This window comes from Falco punctatus, assembly GCF_963210335.1.
Source record: "Falco punctatus genome assembly, chromosome: 6".
NCBI classification, from domain to species: domain Eukaryota; kingdom Metazoa; phylum Chordata; class Aves; order Falconiformes; family Falconidae; genus Falco; species Falco punctatus.
In genome coordinates this window covers 24,254,677-24,269,324 of record NC_137585.1, presented here as the reverse complement: position 1 = coordinate 24,269,324, position 14,648 = coordinate 24,254,677, and the positions used below count along the sequence as shown (strand labels likewise).

The 14,648-nt window shown below is 45.7% G+C and overlaps 1 protein-coding gene across 1 annotated transcript in view; it reads left to right on the top strand.

Moving 5' to 3' along the window:
- WNT5B (Wnt family member 5B) overlaps nucleotides 1–12,864 on the top strand; it is a 72,975-nt gene extending 60,111 nt beyond the window's left edge. Inside the window, exons 4-5 of the mRNA XM_080393541.1 lie at nucleotides 4,005–4,297; nucleotides 12,296–12,864. Of these exons, the coding sequence (XP_080249667.1) occupies nucleotides 4,005–4,297; nucleotides 12,296–12,754 (752 nt within the window). The 3' untranslated portion in view covers nucleotides 12,755–12,864. The remainder of the gene's footprint in view (nucleotides 1–4,004; nucleotides 4,298–12,295) is intronic.
- The last annotated feature ends 1,784 nt before the right edge of the window (nucleotides 12,865–14,648 follow it).

The following is a 14,648-nucleotide window of genomic DNA, read 5'->3' as shown; positions in this document are numbered from 1 at the left end:
CCCCAGTTCTGGACCACAGCCCTTTTTCTGTACTCTGTGCCAATGGCATGAGGAAGGTCTGGAGCCCAGAGTATCTGCAACAGTGCAGAGGCATGCCAGAGTCTTGAGGGAGGGAAAAGATAAGAAGGACCCAGAAGGTGTGTAGTATGCCAACAACCCTCGGCTGCCCACCCACCAATGCAGGCATGGTATATATTATATGATTTCTTGAGCTGCACTGGATTGTGAGAGGGGAGGAGAGCCTACCCTGGCCAAGTCCAAAGCCTGGGAGATCCTCGCAAGAGCATTCACTCAGAAACCTGGAAGATTTGTTTCCTTTCCCCATACCAGAACTTGGCTCAGCTCAGAAATGGGAGACCTAGTTGGTCTGTGTTTAATCATGACACCTTCATTTTGTGCGTTTCATAGAGTGAGGCCGTCCAACGATACAAAGCTTTTGTGGAGGCATCCGTAGCACTGAAGTAGGCTGCTTTTTTAGCATTGTTTTTTCCCTACTGTCGTGGTGTGAGAGTTGCTCTCGCATTTTAAATGTGGTTTATTCAATAATGATATCTGGTGATACACAAAAATTATCCTTCTGAAGTTGCTTCTTGTTCTGTTGATACAGATTTTAGGCTGCACACATGTGCATCTCTCTCTATATATGTATTATTATATACAGACACATTCCTTGCTGCTACATTTATGAAGAAGACAAAGCTCCCGAAAAGGTCATGTTAAAATTTCCTCATGGGAGGACAGAATGTATCTCCTTCAGTGCAATCCTAAATGCAAGGCTGGGGTTTCCAGGTTAGTCCACTCATTTATGGAACCAAAGATCTTATCTCTTCTGCCTTTTCAAATGTAAAAAGAGTCATAAAAGAAGAGAACAAAGAGAAATATTTTTCCTTCGAGACTGGCAAACTCTAGGGATGTGCTTTTGAGAAAAATGAGTCAGCTGAAAACTTTTTCATGAAAAAAAGTTAGAGCAACACATTTTTCTCATCTTTGCGTCGATCTCCCCGCTGGGATCCGTTCTCCTATTTCCTTTCTGAGCCGCTCCAGAAAAGCAACTCGTGGGGACCGACACCTCGCCTGGGTACTGCTCACGCTGGCACCCTCGGCAGAGCCCTCCAAAAAGCTCCTGGTGGCGGTGGCGGTGGCTGGCGGGCACAGGAGGGCAGTAGAGCTCCGCGGAGCTCCGCGCCGGCGGGCAGCGCCTCCCGCGCCCGCAGCCCCCGCACGGCCCGGGCCGCGCAGGGCACGGCAGCCCGGCTGGCTCCAGCCCGCTGCGCGGGGGGCGCGGGAGGGGGCAGAGGGGGGGCTACTGCCTGACCATCTCTGTAACCTCTGTTCACGTTCGCCTAAATTTGGGGAATAACAGCCCTGCCTTTTGAGATGGCAGCGTGGAACTGGAGTGAACTTTTGAGTTGGTCAGCAAAAACCCAAACAGTTTTCCAAGGCTGGAAGGTGTGGCAGGAGGGCAAAGAAAACTAGGGTTTATAAGCCCGCAATTGCCAGCTACAAATTTGCTTTGTATTATTAGCACAGGGTTTCATGCACGCGGCCAGTCCCACCTCCCAAACCAAGCCACGGTATTCCAAACCTACGTCTGCTGAGCACCATGGTTTGTTCTGCTTTGTGGGCAGCAAGGGGAGGGGGGTGAGCCCCACTGTGACTTGTTGCAGCCTGCTCAGCAGCCTGAACAACTCATGCAGATCTAGGCGGCTGCGTGTTGAGTTGTGCAGCTACCTCTGAAACGTGAAGACGTTTAAAACGTGGACAGTAAAAGTGTAAATCTAGCCTGTGCTTTCAGAGATCTCAATCAAACTGTAAGGATGCTAAGCACCTGGAGTCATGCAGGCTCTGTCGCATAAGCTGTAACACCCGGAGGTCCTTCTCTTGTATTTATTTTAATCCCTGTAGATGCAGGGAGTGCTTTACTTAACAGGATGATCCTACTTAACAGGACGATCGGTGTGTCTGCAGGGCTGTCACCGTACAGGCACAGACTGGTAGGGGCAAAACTGCTCATTGGACCATTACCTTCAAATAGCCATATCATGCAAAACAAACTAGATGAGTAAAAGCTTGATTTTGATTATTGAAAAATGGCCATAACTCCCTTATGGGCCAGTCTCAGCCGAATTACCTTAGCTAGGAGTCACTCCTCTTTACCTCTTGAACCAGGGATGTTTGAGGGACATAGTCTTCTCCTGATGACCTGCTAGTAAGGCCCTCCCTTCTATATTATGTGTCCTGTAGCATTTTATCAGCCTTGTGCTGTATTCCAGAGCAGAAGCCCTTAGTGTACAATTCTCATTGGGGAACGGGCAGGGGGGGACACAGGGGCGGCAGCAGCGGCTGTAAATCGCAAGTTGTTCTGCAAGGTGGATGCCATTGACAGCCTTGCCTTTATCTTGGGTCATTACCACTAAGCTGGTGATAAGCTGCTATTAATTACAGATTGTCAGCACATGCAAATTGGAACAAGAGCATACCAAAAGCATCAGCTCAGTCCTGCTGAGGGAGCTGGCACTGAGAGCCTCGTGGGCTGGTGACAAACTGTTCTTGGAGGATCTGCCCTCTGATGTCATTCAAATTTGTTTGAGAGCATCTTGCTGGGTTTTGGTGTAAATAGCTCTTCACAATCAGATTGTTTATTCCAGTGAAGCTTTAGCAGTTGTTCTCTTTATCACCTGAAAGTTTGGTGACACACAAAATTACTCTGAAGGTGTCAGGTCAGTTATTTATTACACCCCGTGGTAAAAGTGCAGGTGTGGATTGCCTCCTTTTCCTCATCCCCCTCTACTCCCCCTCTTCAGACCCACAGCACTCTCTGTGGGTCTCATGCAGTGTTCTGGCTGTGTTGTGCCCCGGTCAAATTGGGGCTGAATCACTGCCAGGCATACATAGCTGGAGACCCAATCCAGCTGCTTGGCTCAGACTCTTGAGCTGTACAGAGCATACACTCAAAACAGGGCAGCCTCTAGTAAACCTGCTAATGGAAAGTCTTTTCATTTATTATTGTCTACATGGGAAAGTTCTACTCGTTCCAGCACTGTGGTTCTGTAGGCACTGGGAGAGTCTCTGCCTTGATGCTTTATTGTAAAAATGGGTTTCCTTCAGTTTTTCTCAAAATAATTCTCAGCTGACCTTACGTAAATATAGCTGATGTTTTACTTAGTCTTACGTAAATATATAGTCTTATCTATGATATATATTATATATGATACATATATCAAATGTAAAAACTATAGTCTTATGTAAATAAGGTTGATGAACTGAAGAGCCCATAAAAAGCACTTGTCCCAATTAAATGAAAACCATTCCAGAGTGATATCTGACTTAATCAGAACGCTCCTTTTACACAGACCCAGGGTCTCAATGATTATTGGCAAATTCAGTGGCTAAGGCAACAGCTGTATTTTCAGCAAGGGAATAACCCTTTTGCTGCTTGAGTTTCCTCCAGGTTAAAATGAGAGGATGCTGAAGGGGAAAGAGACTGAGCAGTCCCTGTCTGTGGTGTTGCTATTTCCTTTGGGCAAGGCCCAGAGTTTCCAGGGCTCTTAAATGGACAAACATAGGTGTAATAAAAATAATAATCCTTGAGGAGCAGCACATACAAATTGATGAAGAACATGCTCTTCCCAAGAACGTTCCTGCAGGCAACAGCAGGAATCTCAGACCCTTCCCTGGTGTGTGTCAGATAGTCATATTTGGGTTTGATCCTGTTTACAGACTGCCAGCTCTGGACAGACAATTGACTGGGGCTGTTACTGTGAAATGAAAAAAAAACAGGGTGCAAACCATGTGTTAGGGTAGACAGTTCCCTCTCTGCTAGAACGGGGTGGTGCCCCTGTGCCTGACCACCCCATTCCTATGTTCCAGTTAATTCTGTGCATTGTCTCCGAGCACACCATGTCCTACTTTCCAGAACCTGTTTGCTTGCTCCTTGCTGTGCATTGCATTTGTTAAATGAGATCTGTCTCTTGTTAACTTTGCTTCTCATGTCTCTGTCACAGGTAGCAGAGAGACTGCTTTCACCTATGCAGTCAGTGCCGCTGGGGTGGTGAATGCGATCAGCCGGGCTTGCCGTGAAGGAGAGCTCTCCAGCTGTGGCTGCAGTCGGACAGCCCGGCCCAAGGACTTGCCCCGGGACTGGCTGTGGGGTGGCTGCGGGGATAACGTGGAGTATGGATATCGTTTTGCCAAGGAGTTTGTGGATGCTAAGGAAAGGGAGAAGAACTACGTGAGAGGTTCAGAGGAGCAGGCTCGCATGCTGATGAACTTGCAAAACAATGAGGCTGGTCGTAGGGTAAGTTGAATGCTGACCCTTTCTTCTTTCTCAGAGGCAGATTCAGAAGGCTTGAGATACCTAGATACCAAATTACTTGGAGGTTTGGTGAGGGATAGTCCAATGATGCCCCAGTAACAGTGTATGGTGACATTTTCTGCATTGTAGTGAATATTACCGACAATATTGACAATATGATATTCCATTTTTAATGGCAGGCTTCTGTTGCCAGCTAAAGCCAGTGAATTTTTGGGTCTGTTGAGATACTGTATGACATATGTGTGCAGGCATGTAAACACCTTCCAAATAAACTAGGTGCTATCATGACGCACCTGCAAGGTTTACGTCTCAGAAACTGTCTTCCCAGAGCTGGGAAGTGGCAGGCTGGTGCTGAAAAGAAGAATCTCTTGGCATGTGGAGTTTTCTTCTACTGCCACCATTCAGATTTAGGAGAATGTAAGGCCAGAAGCAAACATCCAATCAGGCTACCTGGCTATCTCTGAAACTTACGCCTTGCTCAGTTACCTGGGTATTGGGCAAAATAAATAATTTGCATCTAGGTGACAGACATTTTCTGAGAAGATACACGGTTTTGATCTGGAGATCCCTAGGGATGGAGAATCCACCGCTTCCCTTTGTAGTACACTACCATAATTAATCACCATGTTTCAACACAGTACCCCATCATCACATGAATTTATCTGGCATCAGCTTCCAGTCAGTTCTTTTTCTGACTTTTACAGCTAGATCCAAAAGCCTTTTAGTAATTGGAATTTCCTCTGACTAGAAGTATTTATCTGCTGTAATTTATTCATTCACCACTCTTTCTTGACAAACTCAGCCCCCATCAAATCATTTTCATGGCACTTTAGTGTATCCTTTCCGTTTTTTCCATATCCTTTTGGAAACTAGATACCGAAATGATGTGCTGGGTTCTGGTATTTGTATATTCTGATGCTGTAAACATAGGTGAAGTTGCCCCCTTTGTATGTGTTCAGTGTATGCACATATGCTTTTTACACAATTCCTCTGTCTGTGATTAATAGCCTGGAAGGTGTAGCATCAGTCATATGCAGTACAACTGTAATCCTGCCTCTTTCCAAATGGTAGAACAGGAATATTTACTTGAACATTTGTGCCTTTTACATGGGGTGTTTAAAATGTTTACCATTCTTCCCTAGTAGTGAGCTTTTCCAAGGTTAATTTTATTTCTAATGCACATTAAACAATTCTAAGTGTACTTAGCCTTGCTCTTTTGTACACTCTTAACTAATATCCTTAGTTCCCTTACCAATTTTATGGCATTTCTTACTTCTAATAGTTACTGAATTACCTTTCCTTTTCCCATGTGTGCCTGTCTTTTCTGCGTGTGATTTCAGCTTTATTTTGCCAGCAAAGAAGATTTGCTCTGTTTGTTTGATTGTGAAATCAATGCGTCAGGTTGAAGCACTGCAAATACTTTATGGTTCTTTTGCAAAAGTCAAATTGGGGTAAATTAGCAGTATGTCGAAAACTGTGAATTGAAAGCTGTAGAACTCACTGAGGTTTTGATTTGGGGTTGTGTTTTCTTTGACTTGGAAGGGCAGAGGGTCTGCATTTGCTTAGAAATGGGGGGGCATTCCTCCATGGAGTAGCTGCCTGAAAGTAACATTCTTCTCTGCATTGCTTGTTTTGAACATCTATGTCTAGAGTCATGAACTTGGACTGCTACAAAAAAATACCCTGCCTAAAATAGGGAGTGAATATGTTATGAGACTTTTTTACAGCCAGTCCCATTTCCTTGAGGGATCCAGAGACAGAATATGGCCAATAGTTTGAGGTGCCAGTTGAACTGTAGTAACACCTGTGTTAGAAAACCAAGTCAGAAGATACTTGCTCCACAGCATGGGTAAAACACTACCCTGTCCTGTTATTCTTGTTATATGGGCAAGAATCTGACTGAGCTGTGATTCTGGATGATGGTATGGTTTTAGATGGAAGAAAGCTTTGTCTTGCTTTAAGAACAGAGTTAAAACCAGTTATGTCCAGCCTACTACAGTGCAGAAAGTTGTTTAAATTGTACTTGAAATGCTACAGTGCCCGTGCTTCTCTGGACTCCATAGGCAAGCTCTCAAGGCGATTTCAGTTAACACAGGACCTGGACAAAAGCTTTCCAAAGGGGCCAGCAAAAGAAAATGTTATTTCAAGCTTGGTTTTTGTAGACTCTGTAGAACAGATGGCTGTAGAAAATAACCTTAGATTCAATGAATACAAGTAATTTTAGATTATATTAAATGGAAGTATAAACCAGTGTGTAATTAAGCTTGTGGATTTCAAAGAACAAACTGATAAACTAAGAGAGCCAGTTAGTAAACTCAGCCGAGGAGCTCAATGTGGAGGAGGTCTGGAACTTTTTCAAGTCAAAGATGCTAAAGCCATTACAATTCTGCATGCCAAGCAAGAGGAAAAAGCTTGTAGGAAGACTATCCAGACCTCACTGAATGAATAACTACCACAGAGAAGCTGTTAAGAATAGACTGAGAGCCTACTACTAAGAATGGAAAAAAAGAACTGATAGCAAATAAATAATGGAAAGGTCTGTCTTAGAGGTCAAGAAGTGTAAAGATGAAGTGAGAGCAGTAAAAAATCATGCTGAGTCAGACCTTGCAAAGGGTAGTAAAATAAACAGCAAAGTTTTTTAAATTTTGCAAATAGGAGGAGGCTGGAAGAAAGGAGACTCCTAGTCAGTGAGGATGGGGCTGAGTCTAAAGACAGAGTCATTTTGGTCCCCAAAGTGAGTGAGTGCTTTACCTGGGACTTCAAACTGGAATGGGGGGCATTGCTCCCAGGGAGGGGTACTGCATGCCTGCTGCACAATGGAAATGTCTTTTTCTGTCCTCAGCGCTTCTGCCTAGGGGAATAAGTGCTTGTAGTGTAAATTTTTTAATCCCCCTGGGACCCTGCTTTTTGGGGGAAGTCAGGCAGAGTGCCCTAGGGGTAGGCACAGTCTATCACAATAGGCAGTGGCCAATGGTGTTGGCATGATGTGGGAGCGAGGAAGGCATGAGGAGGCAGCTGGAGGAGGCAGCTGTCTTGTTCAGACAGGTAGAGGAAGAAGAGCTGAGCAGCAGGTACTGCAGTTTGGGGTCAGCAGACCCGAGATGGGTGGGATGGTGCCGGGGGCTGCTAATGGAGGGGAGTTTGGGATCAGGTCACATGATTCAGATGGCAGTCCAGTGGCAGCAAAGGGTTGACAGGACAGAGGTCTCTGGGGTAAATGAGGCTGGAGCTTTGGGGTGGATTGGGTGGATGAGGATTTGGGGGTAGTGAGCAATGGAGGTGCTGCGATCAAGAAAGGAGGTGGATGTGAAATGATCTAGGGATAAGACCCAGGATGGCTCTGAGATGGCATTGCTAGAGGTTCCAGGGTTGTCTGGTCAGGATGGTATTTGGGCAGTACAGGACAGCCTTTCCTCTTGGCTCTTAGAAGTATATTAGCATGGGAGCAAAGGAGAAGGGCTGGAAATGTAAATTATCACCACCAAGGTGGGTGCAAAGCTCAGGTAGTGTCGTAAAGCTCTCAAGTCATGGGGAGTGCCCACTTTCTTTCCTGGCACTCTGAAAAAGATGGCACCTGGCAGCACAGGCAGTGTTACAGGAGGACGTGGGGGAAAGGATATCTCAGAGGAAGGGGCAAAATGGGAAATAATTGGAGAAGAATTTCTCAAAGATTGATCACACAATCTTTTAGAACATTACCGATTTCCTAAAAAGCAAGCTAGATCTGACAAGTCTCATTTATCTGAACTTCTGTGAGACATTTAATGTATTTCCCACATGAGAAACACTTAGTTAAATTGGGAAAGGTAAGGAGAAATGCAGCAGCTATGAGATGGACAAGAAACTGATTCAAAGAAAGATGTCAGTAAGTTGTGTGAAAGGGCATCTCTTGGTCTTAACAGAGCTTAATTAGCAGAGTTCTTTCAAGGACTTGCTTCAAGACTAACACATACTATTTTTGTTTCTCAGCCTCAACACAAGATTTAGGAATGGGCTGATGAAATTTACTGATGATGCAAAGGTGGCAGGTAATACGAATACAGGGGAGAACCTGAATTTTGTACAGCAGCTAATCACATCTAATAAAACAACATTAAGACCATCACTTGAGGTCTTATAAAAAACATTTTTAGTCATTAGGAAATGAGTAGGAAAGAATTGGTTGCAGCAGTCAGCTGCAGATATAACATGGCTTGGAAGGTGGTAAATACCCTATAATTTACTAGGGAAAGCCTTTTTATAAAACATGCGGAATACTAATGTCATTGTATTGAGCTCTCGTGAGGCCCCAAAATATTGTATGTCTCATATTCCCAAGCAAAATGACCTCAGACTAGAAAAGGCTTGTTATGGCTGACCCAAGGGATAGGAATCTTTTCTTAAGAAAGTGGCCTGGAATAGCTTGCCATGTTTAGCCTAGCAGAGTGAAAGTTGAGAGAGGATATGACTGATGTCTGTGTTAGTGGGAGAAATAATAGGGAAGGAAAAGTACTTTCTAAGCAAAAGGCCAATTTGGCACAATTGCAAATGGGCATAAAGTGAATACATTTAGGCTGGAAATTAGAAAAAGATATTTTATCATTGGAATAGTGGTCAGAATAATGGTGGCTGAAAACCTAATTGCTTTTAAAAGGGCACTCTATACATTTAAGGAAAATATCATTTGAAGTGGTGCCCACAACAGCAAGAGATCATACTTAATAACCAAGGAGGTCTCATCTCGTCCTGCATTCCTAAACTTCTGAGATTCTGGTTTTGAAAGTAGGAAGGTGCATGTGTAACTCCATACTCCCAAAAGCTGGTGCTGAAAGAAAGGAGTACTGGAGACATGGCAGTGAGCACTGCTAAGTGTCCACCAGGTGCTATCCCACATACAGTCTTGCCCCACTTTCCCAGGCAGCATTTCAGTTGATGTCTTCTGATTTCTAGGCAGAGTTTTGGCACGTCCCCTCACTGAGTTTCCTGTGGGTGAGAAAGTTCTCCTTGAACCTCGAGGAGCTCTGGTGGCAAGAGAGAAGATTGTCCCTGCTCTTCATGGCTCTCAGAAGGAGCTGAGAGGGATGGGAGCGGACCAGAGGTCTTTCATCTTTCAAGCAGTCCTGACCTCATCACCCCTTCACTCCATGTCGGAGTCTGTGGTGGCTCCTGGCTTTTTTGGCCTTGTTTGTTTGTCTTTGGCTGTTATCTCAATACGTCCTTTCCTTCCATCTGTCTTCTTCCAATTGGTCTCCATTACCCTCTCTTATTTCCCCCCATTCCTTATCAGTTGCCCTGTCTGGCGAACTGTGGCAGTCAGTCCTTCCGTGCTGTTTACCCAGTCAGCATATGGCAGGTCTCAGTCATCAGTCACTCAAGCCAGTGTCAGAAGAGCCTGGAAGGGGGTCTGGCTAATTGACCACATAGGAATTCCCCATTAATTCTCTTCTCATTCCCATCCCTGCAAGAAAAGAATTGGAAGAGAACTTGGGCTTATGGGAAGGGGCTTTAAGCCTTTCCATTAGAGGCATTTCCAACCTGCTTAAGTGGCATGGCCATCGATCAGACCCTGCCCTCAGAACTGCATGTGGGGTCTGTTATTCTTTACCTTGACCTGAGCCTGGTCAGAGAGGAATTCTCCAATTTCCTCTGCTTTCTCCTCATCTGGGCAGCAAAGATGGAGAGTCATTTAGCAGCTGAAGCTATGGTTCCCTCCACAGGACACTGATAGCGGGAGCTGCAGGGGGCTGAGTGGCGCCATGCTTACCTGTGATAACTGGTAGCATTTGCATTCCCCAGCACAGCTACTACCCACATGGGCCAGATGTTTTGAGCATCAGTTGCTTAAAGCCAAGTCAGAGTGAACTCAGTCCCATGACATTAACTGAGAGGGATCAAGTTGCAGTGTTTTCCTAAAGGAACAAAGCCCAGGATTAGGAAGAATCGTAATACTTCATAAAAACACATGCAAGGGCAAGGGAGGCATGAGTGGCCTGGGATTTGACAGAACCATAACCAAAAAGTGCTAACACAGGCTTATAACAAGCAGGCTGGCAATGCAGTGAGGATATAGTGAGTGTCTGGGGCTCGGGAAATTCAGCTGTAGCTCTGTCTGGTTATAGTACAGCAGGAATCCTTAAGTAACGGTGTGGTTGGTCCTCTGCAGTTGTAGTTTGATCCAAGGCAAGTGCTTAAGTCCCAGCCTGTAGCTGTTACATTGCGCCGTGAGGGATTGCCTCAGTAAATTGAGCTCTGAGGAGCAGAACTAAAGCTTCTCTGTTTTAAGGACTCACTCCATTCACTTTCTCAGGAGCTGGATTGGCCTCCATGTGATTTAGCCATTAAGCCAAATTGAATCTTCACTAGCTGTCAAAAGCACTAGATGTTAGTTAGACCAGGAGCAATCAGTTGCTGTAGAAGAACTCTGACCTCTTGCTGCTGGTCCAGAACGTAGTTGTAAGCAGGTTTTGCTTGCAGTATGCTCAGTTGCCTTAATCACCTACTCCTTGGCATGCGAATGCAGAGAGCTGGGAAGCTTTCTTCTGTGTCAGTGAGTGAGGCAGAAAAGAAACCTCAGTGTTCTGCAGCAGAAAAACCTGGCTAGAAGACATACTGCTGTCGCCTTCAGAGCTTTTTCCCATGTTCCTTGATCTGCCCCACCAGATATGGCTGGTGGTAATTTTGCAGCAGATGCCAAACACCTCTTGCTTGGCACGAGGGATCTGGCAGAGGCAGCGTCCTGCGGACGTGGAGGACGCAGGATGGTCGTGGCAGAGCAGATGTGAGACTGACTGTGAGAGGATGATGAGCAGGGGCAGGGGGGAAGCTGCTCCGGTTGCGTGGGGATGCCGGCACCTTGCTTTGCAAACTGTCAGCGCTCGTGAGTGCTGACGGGATCTCACGTAGCCTTGCAGTTCTGTGCCTGTCTCTGAAAATAATGGAAAGAACAAACCCAACCTGCATTTCAGTTTATTTTCCTAGGTTTTGAACTTTGTTCTTCCAGAGTGTTTTTCAATATTTCTCTCTCCTCCCAGCTAGTGTGGGGAGGAGGAGAGGAACCGCTGTTCTCCTTCACATCATGTACTTGCTCTGCTGAGGGTTTAATGCTCACTGGCCTGAATTTTCAAGACTGTTTGCCGATTTTGATGCCGGATTTTCAGGGGTATGATGCGTCATACAGACTCCTGAAAACGTAGCTGAAAATATCTTGGAAAGGACAGCGCCGAAAGCTTGCATTTGCGGTTTAAAACGTTAGGCCTCTCCGCGCGGCGGCAGCCCCGTTGGTGCAGGGACGTGTGTGGACACCAGATGGCGCCGGCTTGCAGTTCGGGCCCGCGGCTGGGCGCCCGGGTCGCACCTCGAGCTGAGGTGAGCTGCTCTGCTCCAGGCCAGGGCTGTCCGTCTCTCCCACCACCACCCCCCCTGCTGGCTCCTCCTCTGGAAAGTGATGCCTCCCTCTGGACACTGCTCCCGAACGAGCTCCTCTCGGTAGAGATGGAGGGAAAGGGTGTGGGTCCGGGGGTTTATTTCCGAAGGATGCAGGTGTATCCCTGCAGCGATGGCGTCGGTCCCTGGTGTGGGTGACAGGACATGGGATGGTTCCCAGGTGTTCCCTTTTCTCAGCTCTGAAGAGAAAAACATGTAAGACTGCCGTGGTCTGTGAGACTGGGGGAATTTCCAGAGTCCACGTAGAGAGGACTCTCTCATCTTTCCTGCTCATGACCCTGCTGTCAAGTCAGAAATCTGCCAGAGGAAAAGAAGGTGGGGTGGGGGAGCCATGTTTGGAGGCAGCATGACCAGAAATAGAAATATTTAGGGAACAGGAACGCAGCAGTCGCAACAGGAGGAAGAGGAGACTTTTGTCTTTCTGAAGGGTGAAACAACAGAAGTTGGGGGGGTAATCAAAGTGGTTATGAAAACGTGATGAATTCATTGTAATTAAGTCAGCTGCCAGTGCAGCAGGAATAAATGCAGCTTTGCCTGATGGCATTTCTTTCTCCACAGGCGGTGTACAAGCTGGCAGACGTGGCCTGCAAGTGCCACGGCGTGTCAGGCTCCTGCAGCCTCAAGACCTGCTGGCTGCAGCTGGCTGACTTCCGCAAGGTGGGCGACTTGCTGAAGGAGAAGTACGACAGCGCCGCTGCCATGAGGATCAGCCGCAAGGGCAAGCTGGAGCTGGTGAATAACCGCTTCAACATGCCGACGCAAGAGGACCTGGTCTATGTCGACCCCAGCCCGGACTATTGCCTGCGCAATGAGACCACTGGCTCTCTGGGCACCCAGGGCCGACTGTGTAACAAGACCTCGGAGGGCATGGATGGGTGTGAGTTGATGTGCTGCGGACGGGGTTATGACCAGTTCAAGAGCGTCCAGGTGGAGCGTTGCCACTGCAAGTTCCATTGGTGTTGTTACGTCAAGTGTAAAAAGTGCACAGAGATCGTCGACCAGTATGTCTGTAAATGAAAGGAGCCACCAAAGCAACAAATCTATATTATATAAATCTATATAAATATATTTTATATTTGTATAAATAAACAGATGATGATAATAATTAAAGAAGCTTATTTAAGAGACATTTTGGTTTTGAAATTTCCCCCATCAGGCCAGCTGGTTTGCTATTCCTTCAGTTCTGCTGGGGAGTTTGTCTTTGGGTGCATCTCCCCTTGGATGCTTCAGTCAGGGTGAAGAGGCAGAGGAGGTGCTGACAAAGTAAACTGCTCCCCTGCATACAAGCACATGTTATTTCATTACAGAAACAAAGCCAGCGAGGAGAAGAGTGAGTTCTTTCTGCTCTCTCATCGGTAATCTCAGCAATTCGCATCATTATTGCACATCTGAAATGACAGCCAGACATGGGTGAGGCCTAGTTACATGGGCTTCAAACCCTGCCACCCCACTGGGGAATTTGGAACCAATTCTCCGTCCCTTTAAAGGGCTTTGTCACATTAGAGGGAAAGTTCACCAAGGCTCTTCTACAAGAATATGGTTTAAAATTTGCAGTCCTGTAAACTGTTCCTGGACACTGCACAGACCACAGTGTGGTGGAGGAAGGTTAACAACCTGCTGTTGTGAGGAAGGAAGGTATGATCTGTGGCTGACCAGTGCATAGCCTGGGAGTACCCATGAAGCCAGTACCTAGCTCTTCTGTACTGCCTGGGCCAAGGGGAAATCTGTCCAGCTCAGACTACATGGCTACATGCACGAGGGAGATTATTTTTTTCCCCCTCTTAATACCATGCTGAAACTTAATTTGTCAATATAGAGGAGAAGCTGCTGGTGCCCGGGGATGTTTGCGAAGACAATATACTTCATACTTTGTCAGCAAAAAGAAGCATCGCATGCACACACATGCGTGTAGCTTCATAAGCACTCCTCACACTGCTGCGGGTTTTTCTCTTTGAAGTGAATGCAGGTGGTCACCTTGTTCAGCTCTTATAAATCCTCCTCACCACCATCCCAGATGTATAGTTTCTCTTTAACATTAAACACCCCTCAATGACGTTTCTTTCCCTCTGTTGCTTGTGTATATGTCTGTTTTTGTTTTATTTTTTTGGTGGGGTGTCTTTCATTTTGCTGCTCTGTATTTCAGAGTCCAGGGGCCATGCTCTTCCCCAGCACAGGCTAATCACCGATACATTTGCTCCCAGAATTTGGGTGTATGTTCACCAATGGGTTTTTCCTTGGTAATAAAAGAGTATAATAAAATCATACTAGGGCAGAAGGCATTACCAAAGTCTGCTAATCAGTCTTACCATGTTGGGATTTCAGTAGAATCCAATTCATTAAGCAGGGAACAAATGCTGTTTCTAGCACAAGACATTTCCTGTGCCTCTCAGCATCTGCAGAGTTCATTTGCAGTCAGAACAATCAAGAGAAGCCATTTCCCAAAATATAAGGGTTTGCTAATATACGTCCCCTTTGTTACTGAGATTCCAAGGGTGTCGGGTTTTTTTCTCCTGTAAATTTTAAAATGTGCATAATATGCCAGTGAGCAAAGAGCCAGTCATGAAGATTGTTATTTTTATATTAAACCTGTTTCTTATAAAGCATTGCAGTTTTACAGATTCCACCATTTCAACCACCAGAGAAGAATTTATATGTACCTTTCATACTTCAAATATTTGAGGACTCCAGAAAAGCACAAGGAAGAAAAATTATGTTTAATAATTAGGAGCTGTTGTTTTTTTTAACCAATGTGTCCAGTTTTTATTTTATTTTTTTTAATCCAACAGGCAATATATTTGCTGGCATCCCAGAATGCAGTTTCTTGGAATATAAACAGTGGCCTAGATTTATTTTATTATATAAAATCCAAAGCCAGTGGTATTGTAATTCAAAGTAACGGAAATAGTTTTCC